A 26,447-nucleotide genomic window follows, 5' to 3' on the forward strand; every position below is an offset into this window, starting at 1 on the left:
AAAAAGTGGTGTGAATATGATAATATACCTAATGCTCTTTAACAGTAGCTTGCATTGATATTTCAAGATCATATACAAAACAAATAACAAACATATAGTATAGGTCTTTGAAAAACACAGCTAAATAGTGATATAGGTCCTAATTGCCAAATCACAAAAAAAGCACCGGCTCTGCTCTAAGCCTCCATGGGCCGGTGGGGAGATCAAATATCTCCCTTACCAGCCCACAGCAGCATGGAGGGAGGCAGGAGAGGACCCGGGGAGCTCTAGCCAGCAGCTCTGCTTTCAACGCTCAGATCTCGCGCAAGTGAACTCTAGCTCCACAGGCTAGAGTTCACTCTCCACTGGACCACCAGGGATGGCACATGACAGCAAGGATCCCCCTCCCTACATAAGGTAAGAAGGGGATATTAACTAATCTGCCCCCACCTCCACCCCCAAAATCTGCCAGACATACAGCAAACACACACATACAGCAGCCTCACACACACAGCACACAAACAGCACCCTCACACAGCACACTAACAGGACCCTCACACACAGCATACAAACAGCACCCTCACACACAGCACACTAACAGCACCCTCAGAAACACACAAATACCCTCACCCACATAGCACACTACCAGCACCCTCACACACACATCACACTAACAGCACCCTCACACACACATCACACTAACAGCACCCTCACACACAGCACCCTTACACCACCCTCACACAGCACACTAACAACACACACACACACACACACACACACAGCAGTGTATGTATGCGTGTGTGTATATATATATATACATACATACATATACACGCGGTGTGTGTTTGTGCTTTAGGGTGCACACCCTAATGCAATAGGCTGTGCATGCCTATGGTAGGGGGTGATAGGGGCTGTAGTGTGTGTAGGGGGTTATAGGGGTTGTAGTGGGTGTAGGGGCTTGGTGGATAATGGTTAATGGATGGATAGGAGCTGTTTGGGAAGGTTAAATACCTAAAAACATTTTTAGTTAACAAAAAAAAAGTTAAATAAGGCATCCCCCCTCCCTGAGCTTTACCTTTGTCCATGGAGGTATGTATCCTTATGCTTGGTGGTGCAGAGAGTCCAACATACATACAAGTGTCCAGAAGATCTCCCTCCCTGGCCGGCCATGAAATTGCGGGGCACGCTGCCTGAAACTCTGATCAGGCAGCCTGCATGCTGTGCTCATCTCAAGGTAGAGGCACTTTGATAAGGCCCCTTGGCTGTCTCTCAGTGTGCTACAAAAGGGGCCGTCTCTGCTGACAGAAAGTACAGCATGACCGAGCAAGGGGGAACTTCTGTAACAGCGGGCCCCTAACTGAGTGCAGGCTGGCTGGGGAGCTTGTTAAACTCCCCAGCTGCCATTACATTCTGCACCATGGGCATGCCCCCCAAAGCCTCGGGCCCTCGTTCCATGACCAATATGCCCAGTTCTCAGTCTGCCCCTGACTTGCATTAAAAAATACATTTCAAGACTCAGTGTACTGGTAAGAATGAACTATTTGGGAGTGCCTGACTAGCTTTTTATTTTCTTCATATAATTGACCCTGGAGAAAAATACAAGAAATTTAAGGTTTATTTTCCCTCCCAATAAAGCTGTATAATAAACTGCTACCGATCTACACAATTGATTTGATATTTTGAATAAAAAGATTAAGGTAATAAAAGTAAGCTTTAGAGATTTTATTTAAGTTACCTAATTCATTCACCACTTGTAAAATCAATAATTCCATATCCCATTTTACCTTTTTGTAGGTTTGGAGCAGAGCAGCCAGTGTATATCAATATTATAAGAGATCCAGTTAACCGTTTTCTCTCCAACTACTTCTTCCGACGATTTGGGGACTGGAGAGGTGAACAAAATCATATGATCCGCACCCCTGGTATGAAAGAAGAGGAAAGATACTTAGTGAGTATTTTGTGTCAGTTTTATATTGCTAGTAAATATTATTGATGTTTGTGTGAATAATTAAGTTAAGTAATATATTTATTAATCAATAAATCTTCTCTAATTGTTTCTTTAAAAAAGTTACAAGATAAAGTATATATTATAAATCACGAACTAGGTAGTAATTACTGTGTAAAATTAGGTTAGGACTTTTCTGCACATATGAGAATGGTTGTTTCAGCCTGTTGCACCCCCTGCATCTTCCTGTCTATATACCTATACATTTAATAGCTTACACTACAGGTAGTGCGTGCTTGGTAGCTTCTCCAAAAAAATAAAAATAAAAATAGCTCAAGTATGCCATTCATGACAAAGAAAAAAAATTAAACAATTGTTGTATCAGACTTGTGCAGCCAACATGGATATTGACAGTTATTTACTAAAGTAAGGATTGTCAGGAAAGCAAAGTCAAATTCAAATTTAAGGTCAAAATTGCTGTGCTGGAAATTTTTTACTATGCTTCCAGTTCAGCTACTTTGGACAACATATTTATCCTCACCTTGCGGTATCTGCGCTCAGCGGCCATGCGTCAGTGTACCTGACGCCTGCAACATGTTGATGGACGCCGGCCGCTGCGGATCCACGCCAAATTATAGCCCCACGTTCACCCATGTTAATGACGACGTCGGCGTGTATGTGACATCACGCAGGAGACGTTCTGGGGTCAAAGGCCGATTTCGGCCAATCAGATTTGTAAAGGGCTTATTTAAATGCATTTTTACTGCTCCTCATTGCCCTGTCGTGTTTTCTTTAGTGGTTGTCCGAGAGTGTGTTCCTGAGCTTCCACTGTTCTTTCCTTGTCATCTCTTCTGTTTGGCACCATAATGGAGGCTCGGTCTCGGGTGCCATGCAATAATCCACTGGATAATTTTTTTGTTCCATTGCGTGAAAGGGAAAATGTCATGAGGGTGTTCCACAACAACGTGATGCTGGACACCCGGGCATTAATAAGTCCATATCCGCGATCATGAGATCATTTTGGTGGGATTCTCTCAGGAAAGATGTTAAAGAATATGTGCAGGTCTGTTCTGTTTGTGCAGTTTCTAAGGTACCTCATAAGTTTCCATGTGGATTGTTACACCCACTTCCCGTACCTATTGTTCCGTGGTCCCATTTGTCTATGGATTTCATCATAGAACTTCCTAGTTCTTATGGCTATACCACCATCCTTGGTGGTTGACCACTTTTCCAAGATGGCTCATTTGTCCCACTCAAAAAATTGCCATCTTCTCAAGACCTGGTTCTTATTTGTATATGTGAAATTGTCCGATTACATGGCATTCCTCACAATATTGTATCTGACAGAGGTTCTCAGTTTGTGTCTTGGTTTTGGAGGGATTTCAGTAAACAGTTGGGCATTGAATTGTCTTTTTCTTCCTCTTAGTCATTAGAATTGTATTTGCATTGTTTTGTTATAGCACTCAAGATAATTGGTCTGAGTTGCTACCCTGGGCCAAGTTTGCTAGGAACAATGCTAATCATGACTCTTCTGGTCATAGTCCTTTCTTTGTTAATAACGGTCGTCATCCTACTGTTCTGCCAGCTGTTTTCTCTGATACAGTTATTCCTGATCACTTTGCTTCAATTCGTGATACATGGACCAAGGTTCACTCCACTCTCAAAACTGCAGCTGATCGTTTCAAATTTCATGCTGATAAACGTGCCAACCCTGTTTACCAAGTGGGTCAGAGGGTGTGGTTATCATCATGAAACATCAAACTTAAAGTTCCTAGCATGAAGTTTGCTCCCAGATTCCTTGGTCCGTTTCGTATCCTTCGTAGAATTAATCCTGTCTCGTACTCTCTGGCTCTCCCTGCCTCATTACGTATTCCTATACTGTCCCAAGTGTTCCGCCGCCCCCGTTGGTGGTTTCTGGGCAGAAGGAGTATGAAGTCTCTTCCATAATCGATTCTAGGATCTCTCATGGTTCATTACAGTATTTGGTTGATTGGAAGGGTTATGGGCCTCCTGAACATTCTTGGGTCCCGGTCTACAATATTCATGCTGGTCGTAAGATTCGTTATTTCCACTCCAAGTTTTCCCTCAAGCTTGGTGCTGCCCGCCCGGTGGGCGGTCTTCAGGTGAGGGGTAATATAAAATATTCATCCTCACCTTGCGGTGTCTGCGCTCAGCAGCCATGCGTCAGTGTACCTAACTCCTGCAACATGTTGATGGATGCCGGCTGGTGGATCCACGTCAAATTATTGCCCCACGTCCACCCACGTTGATGACGATGTTGGCGTGTGTGCGACATCACGTGGGAGACGCACGCGCATGCACCTTCTGGGGTCAAAGGCTGATTTCGGCCAATCAGATTTAAGTAAAGGGCTTATTTAAACGCATTTTTACTTCTCCTCATTGCCCTGTTGTGGTTTCCCTTAGGGGTTGCCCGAGAGTGTGTTCCAGAGTGTTTATTTTTGGCTTTCCCTTATCGTTGTGTCCCATTCTATGTCCCCGACCTCGGCAAGTATTCTGACTATTCTTTGGTACGTTAAGTCCGGCCATTCTAACGCCCGGTAAGACGTTACTTTTGAGTCCTTGGTGTGATACAATTCTACATGCTGGATCAATTAGTAATCCAGACACTTTGACCTTGAATTTGACATTTACTTTGAATTCCTGATCATTCACACTTTATTGAATAATCCTGTTAATGTGGATCTGGGAGTAACCCCATGTGATGATTTTGCTTTCTCAGATAGGTAAGTATGTCTTGTACTCCTCTAGTCACAGTAACGGGTCTCTTGTTCAACACACCCAAAAATCCAAGGTATTTATCATTGCCTGACAAATTTAAATGCTACGGTTTCATTCTAATTATTATTCCTGAAGCTTAATATTCCTGGTGTAGGTACTTGAAGTACAGCTGATAAGAAAAGTCGATTCATGTACATAAGAGAGGCCAATGAGTTGCAACATAATGAGGGAGGTAAATTCAGAAGATATTCTATGACTGAAAACTAAAGAATTTACTTAAAAAACTGAACAAGAGAAGCAAAGAGAAATTGAGAGAAGATTTATTTTTTAAGAAAAGAACATGGCAACAAGAGGCTTTTTTTTTTTGTTGTATTTTAGTTCTTTATTTTTGAAGTGCAAGGATATAACATGTACATGTCAACATAGGTAAGCATCTAAAACAGGTTATAGCAACATATAATAAACATCCAGTTGTAAATTTTTTTGTTATTAGAAGAGATCAAGAGCACAGTTCTGTCAGATGAAACCGGAAGAGAAACAGAGATATTGAAGGATAAAACTGTAGAGATTATCAATAGGGAAACACCATTGGATGTCATACAATTAATTACTGCAGAAGATCAATTTGAGCACAGTTACAAAAGAAAACAAAATTATGCACTGTGAAATCACCTATAAAACAGCCTAGCAGTGGGCCACTCAGGCGATGCCTGCAAAAGGAGAGTTCCGGTCTCTGCCCCAGTTAGCCATTCTTAGAGTTATCATCCACCATGCCCAGGAACTTACACAGCACCACAGCACAGGAGCCTCTACAATAGGTATACTTCTCGGTCTACTGCAAGGTTGCATGTACTCCGACCACAGCATCTCTGTTGGCTGTAACTGGAGCAGTAAGTCTCCCGTGCAGATAGATTGCATTGGGCGTATGCACGCTCACTGGACCAGCACACGGACAGATTATAGCATGTAGTGGAACCAGAGTGAGTGGCTACTGACTGCTGCTATAGTAGCCTCCTGTGTTTTCTCCTCTATAGCTGCCTTCGAAAAGCAGTTAGGAGAGGTCCACTCATGTGGCATCTGCCTACAGGACGGACCTTGGGAGCCACAGGGTGGGTCACAGGCTTTGAGAAAATAAAGACCCTATTCATGAAGCATGGCCCAGAAGGTCGCACAGATGTGATAAAAATTGAGGAGGAGTGAGTCCCCAAGCAGCGATGGCTGTGGGTGGTTGCTTTCAACGGTATGCTTCCTCTGGGCGGTCATTTAGTATACCAGGCCTCAATCCTCTGTTTCAGCTGCAGGCTGGAGAGCTTGGCAACAGGAATCCACTAAGACACCAGTGGGGACTGGGGTATCCCCACTGATCCAGAAGGGGTGGGACAGGGTCCTAAGTAAGGCAGCTCTAATTCAAGGCTGAGGAAGGCTATCTCCCCTCCTCGAATGTGAGTATTGGCTGCAGGAAAGCCAGACACAGATATCTACCAGTTGCAGACAGATAGGTACAAGGATATCAGTGGGACTCTCCCCGGGTATATATGCAGTATTGGTGCCACAAATGGGACAATAAAAACAAATTTGGGGATTCTCCCAAAAAGCTCCAGCACCATGCGACCGTCCTGGTTGGCAGTAAAATTGCAGCCATGATAAATATCAAGAGTGTGCTCCATCAATTTCAATATGAAATGCAAATGCCTGAGTTGCATAACCAGTTTTGACAAATCTTCACATACGTTTGTAAAATACATATCTTTGCTATTTAGTTCTCTGCTTCCTATATCTGTTCATGTGCTCTACCAGGCTTTTGCGCATGGCCACATTTATTGCTGCTTGCAGCTTTATTTATTATTATTTTTTTTAGCAACTGTTTCCAAATGCCAATAAAAATCAAACCTGTCATCAAAAATTCTTGGCATAATGGTGGTGTACTATATCATTTGCAACAGAAAGACCATAGGCGACATGGCCTGGCATCCATCTTTAATTTGGCAACTATTTTCACACATTATTCCAGCATAATCTTCTCCAGAACCATTCATTCTACACATGTACAAATTGCCTTGTAAGGTCAGGTTGTGACCCAGACTCCAATGTGTTCAAGAGAAGTGGATTGGTCACATAGTTTGGTGGACCTATTGGATTGTTCAACATTTTTAAAAACAACTCTTTATCTGAAATTGATTGTTAGAACAGAATGACTTTTGAAACATATGTACACAGCAAGGTTCTTTACCACAGTTGTTTAACCCCTTAAGGACACATGACATGTGTGACATGTCATGATTCCCTTTTATTCCAGAAGTTTGGTCCTTAAGGGGTTAAAGCAAGACAATATGAAAATCAATATGGTTGTCTCGAGCCAATGGCTTCTAAAATGTCCTCAAGTCTTAGTAATATATATTTTTTATTTTTTTTAGTGTTGACCTATGAAACAACTTGCTGACTATGTGATTATCCAAACCATAAGTGGTAACATTCATATGGGTGTCTAAGGTCAGAAAGGACAGTGATTATTTTGAATTTGAAAAAAATAAAATTAAAATTCATAATGACTTTGTAAAAATGTTGAGGTCTACTTTGAGCTGCTGTATATAATGTATGGAGGTCATATGTCAAATGGTATGGCAGCCATTTTACTTTTGTACACAATTTCAAAAAATGATTTAAAAAAATCTTCTTCTCTGAAATCGTTTTGTGAAACTTCATCATGGTATGACCTCTATTCAGATTTGTTTGAGAAAAGTCAATAATTAATGTGGTTTGGCACATATTCAAAAATATTACTGTGTATTTTTTTAATAACTATAAAATAAAAACTGCTTAACTTAAACATTTTAAAATCAGTGTGATGATACATAGCTATGGTGTGTTTTTGCTATGAAATTAAACATTGACATAGCATATAAAATGAACCCAATACTATTAATCACCACATCACAGCTGTTGCTTTTTTGCATTTCAGATTCTTTAGGACGGCTTCTTTTGTAGGGATTGACTCCATTCCATATTATCTGGAAATAACATCTAAAAGAATATGTTAATATACAATAACTTGACATTTTATTTTTTTCTTACTACTTTGCATCCATCAAAAGTTCTTATAACAGTCCATGATGTGGCCATGGGGGGGGGACGGGACAAAAAGCACAGTTGTCATTGATTAGCTCTGTATCAATTGTATAAGTTCTTGTTTAACTATATTTGTCTTTAATGGCTCTACCTTCCATATACACATTAACCTTAAATAATAATAATATTAAATAATATATAAACTGCAAAAGAAAAACTCATAAGGAAAAAGAGTAGATTGTGTTATTTTATACCATTAGCTCTTTTTGCAATTAGACTGCTTTAATTAGCAAAGATTTACTCCTACTAGAGTTAATATCCACCAAGTAACCTTTATTCCTTCCTGAAAAAAAACACCTTAATAAAACATTGTCCATATTCACTGTCCACACAAATATTCCTATATCACCAACTAATTGTCGCGTGGTGAACGGAGTGTCTAAGGAAGTTTACACGCAGACATTCTATTTGGATGTCAGTGGATGGCCAAAGAAAGAAAAAAAAATGCACAGAAAGACTTCTTTGAGGATCACTAGTTTGAGATAGTATTTATTTTTTTATTAAATTAGTTTGTTTTCCAAACGGGCTCTTATCTTGTGTGATTTTGTGGGGCATAGTACGTGTCCATAGATAAGGTGAGCAGTTTTCGATTGATGGTACAGGTGGTGGATTATACTGCACTATGCCATTGCTAGCTATATTCACAGGATACACAGAGTGACAAGAGAGGAGGTGTACCACTTGGGCGATTATTCTTAGGACACGAGTGGTTGTCCCAATAACGGGTGGGGGTATTACTCACCAGAAGTAAGGTGAAGGGTGTGCTCTGTTTAGCAGACTGCACTATTGTCATTTTTTCTCCTTTACAGATCTGTGTTTCTTAGGAGATCAATCCCTGGTTTTGAATGACTGGTATTACAAGACATTTTTCAAAACAGATTGTATTGCCTAAATAATGGGAGCATTTAATTTATTGCTATAATAATTGCTCTCTCCTTCTTTGGTCTAAATAATTACCAATAGACTATTCCATATATCAATTAGATATATTAGTATTACGCTTTCAAATCTAAGGGTTTTACTTATTTCTCTCCTCTTTTAACATCCATAGCCAACACTGCACCTTGTAATTCAGATTACATTGTTCCTTAAGCTTAGTATTTGGGGTATTTAAAAGATCACGCTTGTCTCTGATCTTATCACATTCCATTGCTTATCATGCTCACTTTTCAGGTGTAAAAATGTTTTTAACAGTTTACAACACTTTGTTTATCTATCTAAAACTTGCTCACTTCTATGACTCTCCATACACTGCACTCTATTACCCATGAATGGTTTCTGAATAAATGTGGCAGATCTGCCTCTCATCTCTATCTCAGCCCCTCTAGTCTGAAAATCTTTGCAGCATCAACAGCAAAACTTTCAATTTTAACTTTTACTCAACACAAATGGTCAGCTCTTAACAGTAGGTCATTAATTTCTTGGCCTCGGGTTACAAATAATATCTCTTCTTTAATATCTTGCTCCAAAAATATTGATCTATGCACCAGCCTTCCCTGTTCAAAACCAGGATTACTGACATCCAACTGTTCCATAACTGTGGAAATTGTAGCTGACAATTCATACGGAGACTCTTGCTTCAGCTGTTTTAATTTTCCAGACAATGACGCATTTGATGTAATCCAATAAAGTGCTTTCAAGATCTCCTTCAGCATATGCCTATATCTACGTTGCTGGCCACATGTTTGTACAATCCTGACCCACAATTCATTTCCAACAACTTTCTGCAGTAGTCTTTCCATATCATTAGTTCTTACATTATACAACTCTTCCATGTTCTGATATATACTAAACCCGTTGTAAAAAGTGATATATGTTATACTGTGGGAACTGCCCTATTTCTCTAACTACGGCTTTTAGGTTTAGCTGCTTGGTAACCAGCCGTATCTTGGGATCTTCGCTCGGGCACATTCAGTCCCCGGACGTTATTCGACCAGACATGGAGGGGCGCAGGCGCGAACCCCGTCCCCATGGTTTTGTGTGACTAGAGGCGGGAAAGGGAGGGGAGTGGGGAGAGAGGGCAAAGGGCAGGAAGAAAAGAATGTGTCAAGCCCGGTGCGGGCTCGCAGTGACTCGGCACCTGTGGTGGCTGTGTCGTTTGGGCCCACAGAGAGTGGGTGTCCCACACCTCTTCACCAGTTTTGGAGGGGTGCCCGTCTAGGGGAAACCGGTCCCTTGGAGCACTAGCGCAGGGCTCAGCCTTTGCCTATGACTTGTGTTGGGGTGTAGTCCCCAAGTGTAATTACAGTGATTTAGTAGAGGTAAGGTAACTACAGCCGAGAATATGTGTCCCTGTCTACAGGTGTGGGATAATTAACAAACTTGTAGTGTATACGATCCGTGTCCCTCCCCCCCGGCTGAGAGCACGCAGAAGTTAAGGAAAGGCATAAGGGTACCGGTGGATCCTATTTGGTCAGTTTAGCTAGCGTTAGCTGTATATCCGTTAGTGTGTGGGGGCTCCGGTTCAGCCCATCTAGTCCCAAAGCCTTGGGGGAGCAGCCTAGTGTCAGGGCGTACTTGGGGGGGGACTCGTCGTGACCCCTGTCATGTCCCAGGTGGGCCTAATCGTCTTTATCAACTACTTTCCCTATTATACGGTCCATCAAGTTCAGTTTAGGGGGTTTGGCAGGTCTGCTGTATTGTCTGTGGGGAAGAGGTCTCGGGATACCGCTGCCGGTCACCCGCATGGGGCGGTGGTGTAGGGCCCCCCCTCGGTCTCCTTCCTCAGTCCCATCTGGGAGTCAGCTTAACAGTCCGTGTCCAAGGTTCGCTACCGATTCCTGTCCCTCTCGTCAGAAGGAGGCAGGGCCTCCGTGTGTGTGGGTGCGGGCCCTGTGAGGGGGTTATAGGCCTGACTTCAACACTCTCTGAGAGACAATATCAGACATCGTTCCCATCCCAAGTTCACTCCCTCCCCTAACCTCTTATTTCTGCCGTTCGCCTCTAGTTGTGAGAGTGCAATATTCGCAGTCCCGGTGTGGGCGGTGATGTTAGCATAAATGTCCAGCGTCCCAGGGGCATGTGAATGTGTCCCAAATTCAGATTGAAGGCTCTAGGTGATCCTGAGTATCCTGCTCTTGCGTCACTCTGCAGGGTTTCTAGGTTTGGGGAGTCTCGGTAGCGGGCCAAATTTCCGTATCCCTGCCGATCAGAGCGGGCTGCCCCCCTTGTGCCCCCCTCCCCAAGTGCTCGTCCAGGACATCCTGGGTCTCCTCGGCTCAAGCGCGCCCCTCTATGGCGGACGGCGTCGGCCCATATCGTGGGTCGTGATTTTCCTAGAGGATTCTGCAAACTGTGGAGGTGTTCCCCTCTCCCCTAGCAGGCCCCATGTCGTGGACTAGACTAGGGTCGTTCCCTTTCCCCCCTCTGCCCCCGTAGTACCCCATGTGCGTTTGGGCTCCCAAGTCCCTCAGAGTGCGTACAGGACTTACCGGACCCCCAATGACCCGTCCGGGCCCTGGCTGGATTACTCCTTTGGTCCCTCCGGGCCTCCTCTCCGGCGCGGCGGGTCGTCATGATTAGGTGCAGCTTCCGGCAATCGCATAGGAGCCAGCGGGTCTCTACTTGAGGTGACAGCTTCATCAAGGATCCAGTTTCGGATCCTGATCTGAGGCAGGCCAAGTGTTCTTTGGAATCTCAGTACGTCTTCCGGCCAGCGGGCCGTCAGCCAGGTGTTGCCGTGTTTTGTCTGAAGGCTAGAGGGAAAGCCCCAGCGGTACGGGATCCTCTTGTCTCGGAGGGCACCCGTCACTGGGCGCAGGGCTCTCCTTGTGTCCAGCGTTAGGCTGGATAGGTTTTGGTACAGGGAGATCTCCGCACCGTGGTACCTGATGTTGGGGAGCTCCCTCGCGGCAGCCATTATTTTATCACGCAGTTCACACATGGATATGCAGCAGATCACATCCCTGGGGCTGCCATCCTGTCTCGCCGGTCCCAGGGCTCTGTGCGCTCGTTCAAGGGGTATCATGTCAGGAGCTTGTTCTCCAAGGAGCTGCCTGAATGGGTGGATCAGCCTGGTGTGGAGCGGTTCTGCACCTGTCTCTGGTAGGCCGTGGACCCTTATGTTATTGCGCCTGCTCCTGTTTTCCAGGTCTTCACTTGTCTGCGCAATGTGAAGAGCATGTTACCCTGTCTGGTAACAGCCACCTCCGTTGCCCTGTGTTGTTCTTCACAGCCGCGAGCCGTCGTCTCTACTTCATCCACATGCTGCTCTAGCGCTGTCAGGTCAGAGCGGAGGCCAGCAAGTTCCTCACGCAGTGCCGCTCGGAGTTCCTGCACCAGGGAGCCTGTGTCTGCCTTGGACAGCATGTCGGCAGAGATTTGGGTAAGTTCTACTCGAATTCGGGATAAGTCACTTGCCTGGGTATCTTCTGCCAGGGATTCCCCTGCGCTCTCTGAACTCGGAGATGTGGGCGCCATCTTGGACGCATGCTGCGGTCCTCTGAGATCCGACGGTGTGGCTATGAAATCGTCCATCGGACCCGTGCACCGGCGAGGGGAGCTGATTCTGGGGCTAAGTGCCTCTTAGTCCGGACCATTATCGCCCGGTTCGTAGCTATTTTCTTGCTATTTTTCGGCCAGGGGTGCGGAGCTTGTACAATGTGCGTCCTGCACCATGCTCGTCCAGGCCACGCCCCCATATTTCTCCGATTTCATGTTAATTGTTCAATTAAGCTTTACCATTTTATCCTACTTTACCTTTACAATCTCCTCCAATTTTAAACAACATGCTTGCATAATACACACTTTCTTTACTGCATCTTCACCCATGAGTGATTACAGTTATGTGGGATTTTACAAATCTAATATAATTCATAAACCATTGTTTCACATTTTCAGAACAAGCTGTTTTTAAATCTACCTTTTTACCTTCCATATCAAATGTATACACCACAGCAATATAACAGAAAACAAATATACTCACCAAGCTTTATACACACAATGGAAAGTTATTCTTGTGGATGGTCTCAGCACCAATTATCTTGTTCTTTAAACATGGGTTCTAGGCAGATTGTGATAATGTCCTTCAGGCCAGCACCAATTATATTGTATAATTCTTGTTTCTTAATGTGTTATGAGTATGTCTCATATTTAAGGGAATATGTTCCCATATTGCAGATGCCCTTTGAAGCCTAAATGGTATCTAAATGTGAATTACTTTCTTGTGGCACAAAGTGTTCTCCATCATGTCTATTTCTTTACTTATGCCTTCCTGGTCCTGTATCATTTTATCAAGATAGAGACCCCCATTGATGTATTTGCTCTATCCTTCCCCATGTACTCATACATTTGATCAGGGGTCAAGTCCTGGGTAAAAAAGTGTGGGAACTCACCCAAGATAATTTTTTTGGGGGGTGGGGGGATGTCCTTTTCTTTGTCCGTTCTGGCTTCTTTCATCTCTTTTGTCTGCTGGGGAAGAGGCTTTGAGGCTTTGAGGCATGACTTGTTGGTTGTGCATGTAGCTATTTTACCAAAAGGAGACTTTTTTTTTTCCAATTTTACCTGGAGTTCTGTTCGAGTTATCACCCCTTCTCCCTGCAAGATGGAAACACAAAGCTACTCATCAAGGATTTAGCTACCCAAATGAAGATGGTGCTACTAGCCCAGGCCCATGCGAATCAGAGCGGCTTTGTGCCATGGAGACAGGCAAAAATTAACAAGACCCGTGCTTTCTAATACCTTTTGCATAAAACTAAGCCATTACAGAGACCCTTGCTACTCTTCTTTACCAAAGCGGGAAAAGGTTTCGACTAGGTGGACTGGCTTTTAATGCATATGACCCTGTGTAAATTGGGGTTTAGGGAAAACCTTTGTAAGTGGGTACAGGCTCTATGCACACATACATTGGATAGAAAACGGATAAACGTGGCATTCACAGAGAGAGTACACATACATAATGGAGTGAGACAGGGTTATTTGCTGTCTCTCCTACAATTCGTGATGACACCCTACCATTCAGGGCTTTTTGTGCAGATCAGACACAAGGTTATGGCTTATGCCAACAACCTTCAGTTTTTTGTTTTTTTTTGTCCAGCCCAGCATGTCCCACGTCACTGGCAAGTATAGATCATTTAAGAACTTTAAGCCTAATATAGACAAATCTGTAGGTGTTTTTTCCACTCAGCAGACAGGATCCCCTTGCAACACCACTACCCCTTTAAAAATGCTGTGCCAACCATTTGACATGCCTAGGGGTTAAGGTTCCCTGAGACCTATCTAAATTATATCAACTTCAAAGTAACATACTAGTCCTTTACATAACTGTCCTGCTATATTGTCTGTTCCTTTTCCACCGGCACCAGAGCCACCATCACAATTCGTCAAGGTGCGGATTTGTCCTCTACCCACATGCAGATAACACCCCTTCTGACCACTTAAAGCGGCACTGTCATGCCGAACTTACCTTTCCTCAATCTCTTCCTCTTCTCCCCCTCTCTCAGGATCTGTTCTTCTTTTCTTCCTGTCTTCTTTAGTTTTCTTTAAAACCATAAGACAAAGTAGGGACTCTTTGTCTTATGGGATTCCTCCGCTTGACCAGCTCTGACCAGCGGAGGAGCAAAGTGTGCTTCATTTCCGCTGGTCAGAGCAATTTTCCCATGATCCCTAGCTTTCCTCCCTGTTCCCACAATGCTTCCTGTCAGTATTGCCGAACGTCCTGTCACTTAGACAGAACGCCGGCAAAACTGCCGAATTGCATCCTAACAGAATGAGCACTGTTTCTCCATTGGTGTTAGGATGCAATTCGGTACTTTGTTTGTATCGGAATTTCATTCTAATGAATGAAACTCCGATCCTATTCATTGCCGCGGCTGCATCTTGCAGCCGCTTAGTAGATAGCTCCCTGATACCGTGGGAATTAGGGAGTTATCTACTAAAAGGCTGAAATACCTGAATTGGTCTTTCAGCCAACTTTACTAATACTAAGTAAAGATTACTTAGTATTAGTAAATAATATGCCCCTACTCGCTATACCGCGAGTAGGGGCATGTCTAGTAAGCAGTGAGCAGCCTGTGGCTGCTCACTGTAAAAAAAAAAAAAAAAAAAAAAACTAATAAACACCCCCCTTCCCCTGCGCGGGGGTTAAAGATTGGGGGGGGGGGGGAGGCTACTGTCTTCCCTCCTGGCCCCCACCCCTGCGCGGTGGGTGGGTGCCCTAATAAAACAATAAGGGGGGGGGACCTACTGTCCTCCCCCCGGCCCCCACCCCTGCGCGGTGGGTGGGGGCCCTAATAAAACAATAAGGGGGGGGACCTACTGTCCTCCCCCCCGGCCCCCACCCCTGAGCGGTGGGTGGGGGCCCTAATAAAACAATAAGGGGGGGGACCTATTGTCCTCCCCCCTGGCCCCCACCCATGCGCGGTGGGTGGGGGCCCTAATAAAAACAATAAGGGGGGGGGACCTACTGTCCTCCCCCCCGGCCCCCACCCCTGAGCGGTGGGTGGGGGCCCTAATAAAAACAATAAGGGGGGGGTCCTACTGTCCTCCCCCCTAGCCCCCACCCCTGAGCGGTGGGTGGGGGCCCTAATAAAAACAATAAGGGGGGGGACCTATTGTCCTCCCCCCTGGCCCCCACCCATGCGCGGTGGGTGGGGGCCCTAATAAAAACAATAAGGGGGGGGACCTACTGTCCTCCCCCCTAGCCCCCACCCCTGCGCAGTGGGTGGGGGCCCTAAATGAACCCCCCCCCATCAAGATGACTAGGGGTCCCAAGCCCCTAGTCACCCCCCACCCAAAACATTCTATCCCCTACCTACCCCCCTCACCCTAAAAATAGTGAGGGGGGAATAAAATAACTAACCTGTAAAAAAAAAAAAATTAAACTTGCCATTTGACGTCTTCTTTTTTCTAAATTCTTCTTACTTCAGCCCCCCAAAAGGCCAAATAAAAATCCATAAACCCGTCGCACTTTAAAAAAAACAAAAAAAAAAACGAGCGCAAACAAAAATTAATCCATCTTCACCCATGGAGGGCACGCCGCGTACTGAGCTCCGCAGGGCGGGTCACGGCTTATAAAGCCTTGCCCCGCCCTGCAATTAGGCTTAGAACACAATGATTGGTTGGTTTAAGCCAATCAGAGTGATCTGTGTCATTTTACACAGCGTGGGAAAATTCAAAAGAACTTTCCCACGCTGTGTAAAATGACAGATCACTGTGATTGGATGGTTTTCAAACCATCCAATCACAGTGCTCTGTGTCATTTTACAAGCGTGGGAAAATTCCAAAGAACTTTCCCACGCTTGTAAAATGACACAGAGCACTGTGATTGGATGGATTTCAAACCATCCAATCATAGTGCTCTGTGTCATTTTACACAGCGTGGGAAAGTTCAATTTTCCCACGCTGTGTAAAATGACACAGAGCACTGTGATTGGATGGCTTGAAATCCATCCAATCACACTGCTCTGTGTCATTTTACAAGCGTGGGAAAGTTCTTTGGAATTTTCCCACGCTTGTAAAATGACACAGAGCACTGTGATTGGATGGTTTGAAAACCATCCAATCACAGTGATCTGTCATTTTACACAGCGTGGGAAAGTTCTTTTGAATTTTCCCACGCTGTGTAAAATGACACAGAGCACTCTGATTGGCTTAAACCAACCAATCATTGTTTTCTAAGCCTAATTGCAGGGCGTGGCAAGGCTTTATAAGCCTTGACCCGCCCTGCGGAGCTCAGTACACGGCGTGCCCTCCATGGGTGAAGATGGATTAATTTTTGTTTGCGCTCGTTTTTTTTTTGTTTTTTTTTTTAAAGTGCGACGGGTTTATGGATTTTTATTTGGCCTTTTGGGGGGCTGAAGTAAGAAGAATTTAGAAAAAAGAAGACGTCAAATGGTAAGTTTATTTTTATTTTTTTTACAGGTTAGTTATTTTATTCCCCCCTCACTATTTTTAGGGTGAGGGGGGTAGGTAGGGGATAGAATGTTTTGGGTGGGGGGTGACTAGGGGCTTGGGACCCCTAGTCACCTTGATGGGGGGGGGGTCATTTAGGGCCCCCACCCACCGCGCAAGGGTGGGGGCCAGGGGGGGAGGACAGTAGGTCCCCCCCCTTATTGTTTTATTAGGGCCCCCACCCACCGCGCAGGGGTGGGGGCCAGGGGGGGAGGACAGTAGGTCCCCCCCCCTTATTGTTTTATTAGGGCCCCCACCCACCGCTCAGGGGTGGGGGCCAGGGGGGGAGGACAGTAGGTTCCCCCCCTTATTGTTTTATTAGGGCCCCCACCCACCGCGCAGGGGTGGGGGCCAGGGGGGGAGGACAGTAGGTTCCCCCCCTTATTGTTTTATTAGGGCCCCCACCCACCGCGCAGGGGTGGGGGCCAGGGGGGGAGGACAGTAGGTCCCCCCCCTTATTGTTTTATTAGGGCCCCCACCCACCGCGCAGGGGTGGGGCCCAGGGGGGGAGGACAGTAGGTCCCCCCCCTTATTGTTTTATTAGGGCCCCCACCCACCGCGCAGGGGTGGGGGCCGGGGGGGAGGACAGTAGGTCCCCCCCCTTATTGTTTTATTAGGGCCCCCACCCACCGCGCAGGGGTGGGGGCCAGGGGGGGAGGACAGTAGGTCCCCCCCCTTATTGTTTTATTAGGGCCCCCACCCACCGCGCAGGGGTGGGGGCCGGGGGGGAGGACAATAGGTCCCCCCCCCTTATTGTTTTATAAGGGCCCCCACCCACCGCTCAGGAGTGGGGGCCGGGGGGGGAGGACAGTAGGTCCCCCCCCTTATTGTTTTATTAGGGCCCCCACCCACCGCGCAGGGGTGGGGGCCAGGGGGGGAGGACAGTAGGTCCCCCCCCTTATTGTTTTATTAGGGCCCCCACCCACCGCGCAGGGGTGGGGGCCGGGGGGGAGGACAATAGGTCCCCCCCCCTTATTGTTTTATTAGGGCCCCCACCCACCGCTCAGGGGTGGGGGCCGGGGGGGAGGACAGAAGGTCCCCCCCCTTATTGTTTTATTAGGGCCCCCACCCACCGCGCAGGGGTGGGGGCCGGGGGGGGGGGACAGTAGGTCCCCCCCTTATTACCATTTTTTTTTTTTTACAGTGAGCAGCCACAGGCTGCTCACTGTTTAGTGGACATGCCCCTACTCGCGGTATAGCGAGTAGGGGTATTGGGGAGATTTTAATCTCCCTTGTGCTATTATGGGGGTCATATTGACCCCCATAGAGTGAGGGGGGACCTGGGGGGCTTATGAAGTGGTGGGGAGCACAGCTCCCCACCGCTTCTGTCTTTACATATTACAAGGAGGGAGCTGCACGCCGGTAGCTCCCTCCTTGTAATAAACTGAACGAACAAACTAACACGGATACACAGTGTTAGTTTGTTCATCTGATTTTTTCTATTCATTCATTCGTCTGTCTGATGAATGAATGAATAGGTGAAATTCCCGTTCGCATGTCCAGGTGTTTCACTGGGCATTTGCGGGAATCTCACAGTCTGTGTAGTGTGGGTAGATGACGTGTCCCACAGGGACTTCACCTACCCACACAAAGATGGCGGCGCCCTGAATAAAGATCGGGGCAGAAGATAAAGAATTAAAAAGAGGTAATGTGGGGGGCTTAGGGGCATTTGGGGGTGACTAGGGGGTCGATTGGATGTAGTGGAGGCGGGAGGGGGGTTAAAAAAAAAACGGGATTCGGCATGACAGTGCCGCTTTAATCTTCTGGAAAGAATCAAATCCTCTCAGTGCTCCTGTCACCTTCTTTACAAAGATGCTGTTGGCTCAAGTGATTTTTCAACACACATGTCCGCAGATTCTGTCACCATGCCCCCAAATAATACAAATAGGAGTTACAACACATTACACACATGAATACTCCCCCCCCCCCCATACTTTATTCACTACTAAGAATAACAACACATCATTCAACTTACGGTGAGAATACAAACACAGATACAAATATATGCAAATCACCTAATTAACATTCTTGCACAATAGTAATAGATAAGGGCTTCCATGGCAGTGAAACTCTCAGAAGACCTTCCTGTTATAGATGTACAAAAATGTACTTGTTTCAGACTATCCCGATACAATTACCTAGAGCCTACTTCCTCTCTATGAACTCGGCTTTTATATGATTTTTGTGGAAGGGCAAAAGGTCCCTAGTGATGTTTGCACAGCTGGTATTGCCTAAGGCACAGGGTAGCCTGAGTCTCCTGTCCTTTCATGGCTATTATCAGGCTGCACACCTGGCTTGTGTAGCTGAATGACATAATACTACTTCCCCTAGCTTTGGTCATTGCTTGAGGCTAGTCACAGTGTTTAATACAGGGGTGTGTTTGTATGTAATGTTTGTGTTTGGTTGCAGGGATGTGTTTGCATGTAATGTTGGCTTAGAAATGAATGTACATTTGTGAGTAGTGTTAGTGTTTGAGTGAAAGGGTCTGTTTGTATATAATTTTGGAATTTGAATGCAGTGGTATGTTTTTAATATTTTTGTTAGATTCCAGGAGTGTTGTGTTGCAGGAACATGTTGTGTTGGTGTTTGATTGCTTGAATGTATGCACATACAAACATACACTGCCACAAAAATACATAGGTACACAGATATGCATATACACACATATAAACACAGCAACACAAACACACACTGACATGTGCACACACCCTGACACACAGATATTCACACACACCTTGACACAGACACACAAAGACGTATAGATACACACACTGACATAAAGACAGCCTGACACCAGTCCCCCCAATGCACCGTGACAATTCTGGAGGTCAGTTATATTCCTTCATCAGAATTAATAAAATTGCGTGAATTTTTAAAACAAATTTCACTATAAATAAATTCTGCATTCTACATGAAGAACATACTAAAAATGTGTTTAGTACACAGTTTTCATAGTGGGTAATGTTCCAAACCAAGCTCTCATATCAGCCAAATAATTGGCTAAACAAACATAAATACAACAATTTTACTTTTTAACCAATAAAAGACTTAAACATTCTTTCAAAGTATTACTGAATAAAAATATTGCATCTCTAAGTAAGCTGGGCCAATATCACCTTAATTGTTATATTCTGCTGTTCTTTTTTTAGTCTTGGACTATAATTGAATTAGTTCACTTAGTGCTGACTCAAACAGAATTAGTCAGATCTTGATACTGCCCTTCTGGCTCGCAACGCAATGTAACTATGTTGAAGTCAATACACACACGTAAAACACAGAACTCATAGTCATAAACTTACCAATAGTGACATCACATTTACATGTGATAATTTGGTATGCGTGGGATGTGTTTAGAAGGAAAACACATTATTCAAACACTACTAAACCACTGTATACCTTAGTTTTACATGTGGAAATATAGTTCAGTGTTAAATAAAGCTTTTAGCTACAGTTCAGCTGATTCCACATAAACATATGCTGACTAAAATCAACATTCTTTAACACCAATGCTTACATTAAAATAAAGAAAATGTGCTTGGCTTTTTTTCTTAGTTTAGCATATACGATGCTTATCATGATACACAGAACACCTTTTTGCCTCCAACTATTTTTCTTTTATTCTATACTGCTTGTGTGTTAGTGTGTAGGATTCATAGTTCTCATCTACACTCTCCAATTACAGTACAATTTTAGCAGTCACCTCAGGAAGGTTGTGTAATCATGTGATAAATAGCATTTGGTGCAGGTGTTTTGCAGAAGATACACAGTATTTAGTGATTGATCTATCCAATAAATAGTTTTATATTTACATGCATTTTCTGGCTGACCCATAATTTACATAATGCTGTCTGTTCTAGTACTATAGTTTGTTCAATCAATATTTTGATTAGTAATGGAATCAGAAAACTTAGACTACATTGTTTGTACAGCACAAAACAGACCACATCCACTGTAAAATAATGCAAAAATATGCTATGTACTTATCGATGGTCATAGAATCTGGAGGAAAGCACCTAGCATGTATCAGATGTTATACGTCCTTCATCATTAAAATACTAAACAATACTGACTTACGATATTGTCATATGGAAATCTTTAATAAAGAAAACTAAAAAAAAAGAACTACTTATTGGATGGAACCAACATATATGTCCTTATTAATTAATATGACCCAACATGTTGTTTTGCAGGCGTCTTACCAACTAATCATATAAAGTCCAAGCCAATCATCAGAAATAGAGGTTAATTGTGAATATAGAACAATCCTGCCCATCTGTTCCAATCACACAGAAGAACTACTGTAGCTCAAATTGCTGAAAAAGTAATACTGGCCATGATAGAAAGGTGCATCGCAGTTTGCAGCGTATGGGTCTGCATTGCTGACCCCTGTCTACCTCTGTTCACCACCGTAATTTGGTATGTCAGAATCGGAACTGAATCATAAAGGAATGGAAGAAGGTTGCCTGATCAGATGGATTATGTTTTCTTTTAGATCGGGTGGAAGGCCGGGGACATGTGCATCATTTACCTGGGGATAAGATGGTAGCTGGATGCACTATGTCAAAAAGGCAGGCCGACGAAGGCAGTGTTATGTTCTGCACATGTTCTGCTGGGAAACCTTGAGTTCTGGTGTTCATGTGGATGTTACTTTGTCACGTACCATCTACCTAGATATTGTTGCAGCTCCCATATTCCTCTTCTTGGCAATGGTGTTCCCTGATGGCAGTGGTGTCTTTTAGCAAGATAATGCACCATGCTACACTGCAAAAATTCTTCAGGAATGGTTTGTGGAACATGACAAAGACTTCAAGGTTTTGCTTGGCCTCAAAAGTCCTCAGATCTCAATCTGATTGAGCATCTACAGGATGTGCTGAAACTGCACATCCAATCCATGGAGGCACCATGTCCAAACTTGCAGGTTTTAAAGGATCTGGTGCTAATGTCTTGGTGTCAGATACCACTCCTTTTAGAATGGTTTATTGTGGTAGGAATTTGTATGTGCAGTGTTTCTGCTTGTCTGGTTTTGTTTTAGTTTTTCTGCTTTTTTTGTTACAATGGTTAGTCACACTCCCGGCATGACTGGAACTCTGTTGTGGGTTGCCAAATTTTAAATATGTGCATAAAAAGTCTGTCTTCAACTCTCATTGTGTATTGGCTACAGACATTATCAGCTTCTAAAGTTGCTGGCCGCGGTGCAAGCACACCTGCTAGGAAAAGGCTGAATTACCTTCTCTCATTTTAGAGACCACCCCTGTAGTCCTTACTGTGTTTTTTTTCTTCTTTCTTGCTAATGCCCTCCCTTTGTTGTTTACAAATGCTTCTCTGTGAGCTTCATGGCGGCACCACATGTTCATGTACAGTTCAGTTTGCAGTTGGGCCTGACTATAGGATTTTTGGAAAATTACTGAGGATGCAACTAAATATCATGTTTCAAATGTGACAGCATTTATATTATGGTCAGTGTAAAGATTATTCTCTTACATTTCCTGGAGATTGTTACACGAGAATACAAAAAGCTAGAATTGTATGTGTTCTGTCAATGTTTGCTAAGCAGTAGTTAATAGTTTTCGATACATACTCTGGCTGTCACTCAACTTAAAAGGGTTACTCTTACCAAAAAACTGTGTTTTATATAGTCCATTGTCAAGGCCCGCACAGCCCAATCTTCTTCTGCTGACATCATTCCCCATAGTTGGCATGGGAACTACAAAGGGGGGAGGGGGGACTATTCTGTATTTCCGACTTCTTTGATCCGGCTTAGGCTATCGATATTGTGTTTTCTGGTTCCCCTTGACCTTGGCTTGTTTTAACATTCATATTATTTATTTTATATTCGTTCAGTCTGGCCAATCTAAGGACTAGTATACATGCTTTTTCTGTCCCTCTTTGGTGGGTTTAAATTCTGCGTGTGGGTCATATAACCGTGACAGTTCTCCTCTGGCCATTAGGTCTGTTTGCCCTTCTGTAGGATTATTTTGACTGATGAATTATGGGTAAATTAGCTTAGCAACTGAAATGGAAATGTGCTTAGACTCTGCCTATTGACAACAATTTGGTGTATTTTTAAAAACATCAAAAAAGAGAAAAAGAGGGCCAAAAAAAAGCAACTAAAAGCAAAACTAAAAGCAAAACCTGCAAAGTGAATTTAATGTGTTTGTGTAAATGCATATAATCTTAAATTCTACATCATATAATCACAGATTGTGTCTATTTCAGTATTAATGTTAATCTTAAGTAGTTTTATTTAAGCATGTTTAGGTATCTAAACATTTCGGAATTCTAAAATGACCCCATACCAACTCTTCATGAATTATATTTTTAGATCAAGGTCTTCCCAGAATTATATAAATGATGCTTCTGAAAATTGTAAATTCCCAAAAGTGCCAGATGAGACCTTTACTTTATTAATAGTACCACTATTTTTATGAAAATAAGTTTTCAGATTTGAGACGGAGTTGAGTTCTCACTTGCTTTTGTTTGACATTATGTTAAAGTAACTTTGTAAACTGAAGTCAGACTGCCTGGCATCACAGGAAAGACAGCTGGTTCTAGGATGCTACTAGTAAACAGATGGTAAACTTTGATAAAGGTTCACAAAAGTGCTATTACAAATTACTAATGAATTACCATAGGTTTAGCAACAGTGACTCCCTTAATGTACAAAACAACACATAACCAACAAATGTAAGACTTTAGGAAAAAATGGTTTAACCTCAAAATATTTCAATAAACCACATCAAACTGAGAATGCACATTCTGAACCCCACAGCTGTAACTATTGTGGAGTTGAAAAAGAGTGCACGAGACAGTACCTCACAAGTTCACGGCTAAGTGAATGTTTTCAGGAAATTACATCTTGCAGTAGGTGGCATGGGTCCCAGATACTGTACCAAAACTTTTGAAGCTGTTTCTGGCTTCTATACCTCAGTTCTGTTGACATAGCTGATGCTGTGTACAAGTCTTAAGGTTGGAAAATGGGTCTGTCTTGCAAAATAAATACATAACAAAATAAACCTGCAACATTCAAATGATATCCATTCAGGAAAGCAAAATAATATATACCCCGTGTGTATATATGTAGGAACTTAACTGTGTTTGAAACATACAGCATTTTCTGTCTGTTTATCCTATTCTGTGTTTTAATAAACCACTTTGCCTCTGCCTGTTTCTATCCACATATGCAGTTTGCAAATTAACTTTTGGCAGCATAGCAAATTGTAACATATTCCTCCTCACCTTGCGGTATTTGCACCCAGCAGCCGTGCGTCTGTGTGCCTGACTCTTGCAGCATGTTAAAGGACGCCGGCCAATGCGGATCCACACCAAATTATACCCCCACATCCGACCACGTTAAGACGCGTGCGCACGTTTTGAGGTCAAAGGCCGTTTTTGCCCAATAAGAAATGTAAAGCACTTATTTAAGCTCAAATTTACTTTTCCTCATTGCCCTGTCATGGTTTCCCTTGTGGTTGTCCGAGAGTGTGTTCTTGAGCGTTTATTTCTCGATATTGACTTTGGGTTTGTTTGATTTCCTTGTATTCTGGTATCCCTGACTTCTGGCTTTCCCTTATCGTTGAGTCCCATTCTGTGTACCCCGACCTCGGTTAGTTTCTTGACTATTCTCTGGTGCGTTACGTCCGGCCATTCTAAGGCGCAGTAATACGTTACCTTTTAGTCCTAGGTGTGACACAATTCTACGACAGGGCCATAGATCCTGTAGAATTGTGTCAGCACATAGCAGCTTGTAAGAGAAAGCTAGAGGAAAATGATCACCGTATGGATCAATTTGCCCAGGCTTTCAGTATGCTGCTTACTCGCACAGCGCATCGGCAACCTGTGGCTTCTTCAACTTTGTTATATCCGCCTAGTGTACCTACACCTATACTACATAAGGCACCTATTATCTCCCTATCTCATCTCCCACATTTTGATGGGAATATTCAAGAATGCCGGGGATTCCTGAATCAAATTGAGTATCATTTCGAGGCCTCACCGGGATCGTTTCCCTCGGATAGAGCTAAGATTGGTTACCTAATTAATCAACTTAAAGGCAAAGCCTTAGCATGGGCCAATCCATTATGGGAGAGTAATAGGAGTATCGTACACAACTACCAGGAATTCCTTGCGGAATTCAAATTAACATTCGAACCATTAGGCAGGGAGGATGATGCCTCCATCTCAGATTATGCCATAGAATTTCGCACCTTGGCATCTGAGGTAGACTGGACTAATAGCGGGTTGATCTCTGCTTTTAAAAAAGGATTGTCTGAAGCAATCCTGGACGAGATTGCTGCCAAAGATCTACCTAAAAAATTAAATGAGTTTATAACATTTGTCATGCAAATTGATAATAGATTAAGAACCAAAGAAACTACCAGAAATAGAACTAGACATATGGCTAGCACTAGCATCTCGTTTTTCCAGACCTATTGTTCCTGGTCCTCCTGTTCAGTCCGGACCCGAACCAATGCAGTTGGGGGTCACTAGACTGTCTCCGAGGCAGAAAGACAATATAGGAGAAATGAGGGCCTACGTCTACACTGCGCTAGAAAAGGACATATGAGGAGTACTTGTCCCATATGTCCGGAAAACGTCCGCACCTAAGAGCCTTAAGGGGACAGGTATTAGGTGTAATGGATATGTCCTCTGGGAATAGCAAAAATAGATTCCTCCTTGATATTATGATTAAATGTAACATGAAGAACTTTTCATGCAAGGCCCTAATGGACTCAGGTGTGACAGGGAACTTCATTGATGAACATTTTGTAACAAAAGAAAATACTATACCTATCAAGGAGAGACTATCACCCTTGGCCATTGAGGCTATTGATGGGAGACCACTCTCTCAACCCTTAATTTCCCATGAAACCTTGCCCATTAACATTTCCATTGGTGCCTTACACAAGGAAGACATAGCTTTTCAAGTTATTGCCTCTCCTTCTTGCCCCATCATATTAGGCTTTCCTTGGCTTACCAAGCAAAATACTCATATTGACTGGGCTAATGGGAAAATACTGGAATGGGGCAAGGATTGGACTGAGAGGCGTATGTTACACGTTACCTAGAGAGTGGGCATCATTACTAAAAAAACTAAACTGGCTGTCGCTGGAATCCAGACGCACCCTTCATCTTTCCAGCCTTGTGTTTAAGAGCTTTTCTGGGAAACTCCCACCCTACCTGAGCAAAATGCTCTCCTCGGCTGTTCCCACCTCCTATAACCTCCGATCCAGTACCAGCACTTTATTTAGTCTACCTCAATACAATAAGAAAGCCGCCCGATCCTCCTTCTCCTACAGAGCGCCGCAATTGTGGAACGACCTCCCGCACACTTTAAACTTTTACCCAAGCCTAAAGTCCTTTAAGAGATCCCTCTCTACATACCTTAAAACAGAATGCACGTTTAATGGTTGATAATATATTTCCTACCTGTTCTATGTTAAATTTTGTATATATTGTGTATTAATATTGTTTTTGTATTTTATTGTACCATAATGTATCAATGCAATGTTTTGTGGACCCAGGACATACTTGAAAACGAGAGAAATGTCAATGTATCTTTCCTGGTAAAATATTTTATAAATAAATAAATAAATTACATTACCCACTACTACGCCTCAAACCTCCAAAGTTCTCAAACAATACTGGGAAGTTAAGGAGGTATTTAACAAAAGACCAATATTCTTCCTCCTCACAGAACATATGACTGTTCCATAAACCTGCTACCCGGTGCTAAGCCACCCAAGGGAGCAGTATATGTGTTATCTCCACA

General features: G+C 43.7%; 1 protein-coding gene across 1 annotated transcript in view; it reads left to right on the forward strand.

The window, feature by feature from the left end:
• Positions 1-26,447, forward strand: part of UST (uronyl 2-sulfotransferase) — a 352,805-nt gene that overhangs the window by 287,637 nt on the left and 38,721 nt on the right. The window contains exon 5 of the mRNA XM_063443329.1: positions 1,774-1,927. Within this exon, the coding sequence (XP_063299399.1) occupies positions 1,774-1,927 (154 nt within the window). The remainder of the gene's footprint in view (positions 1-1,773; positions 1,928-26,447) is intronic.

The sequence above is a fragment of the Pelobates fuscus genome, chromosome 2 (assembly GCF_036172605.1).
Source record: "Pelobates fuscus isolate aPelFus1 chromosome 2, aPelFus1.pri, whole genome shotgun sequence".
In the NCBI taxonomy this organism is placed as follows: Eukaryota; Metazoa; Chordata; class Amphibia; order Anura; family Pelobatidae; genus Pelobates; species Pelobates fuscus.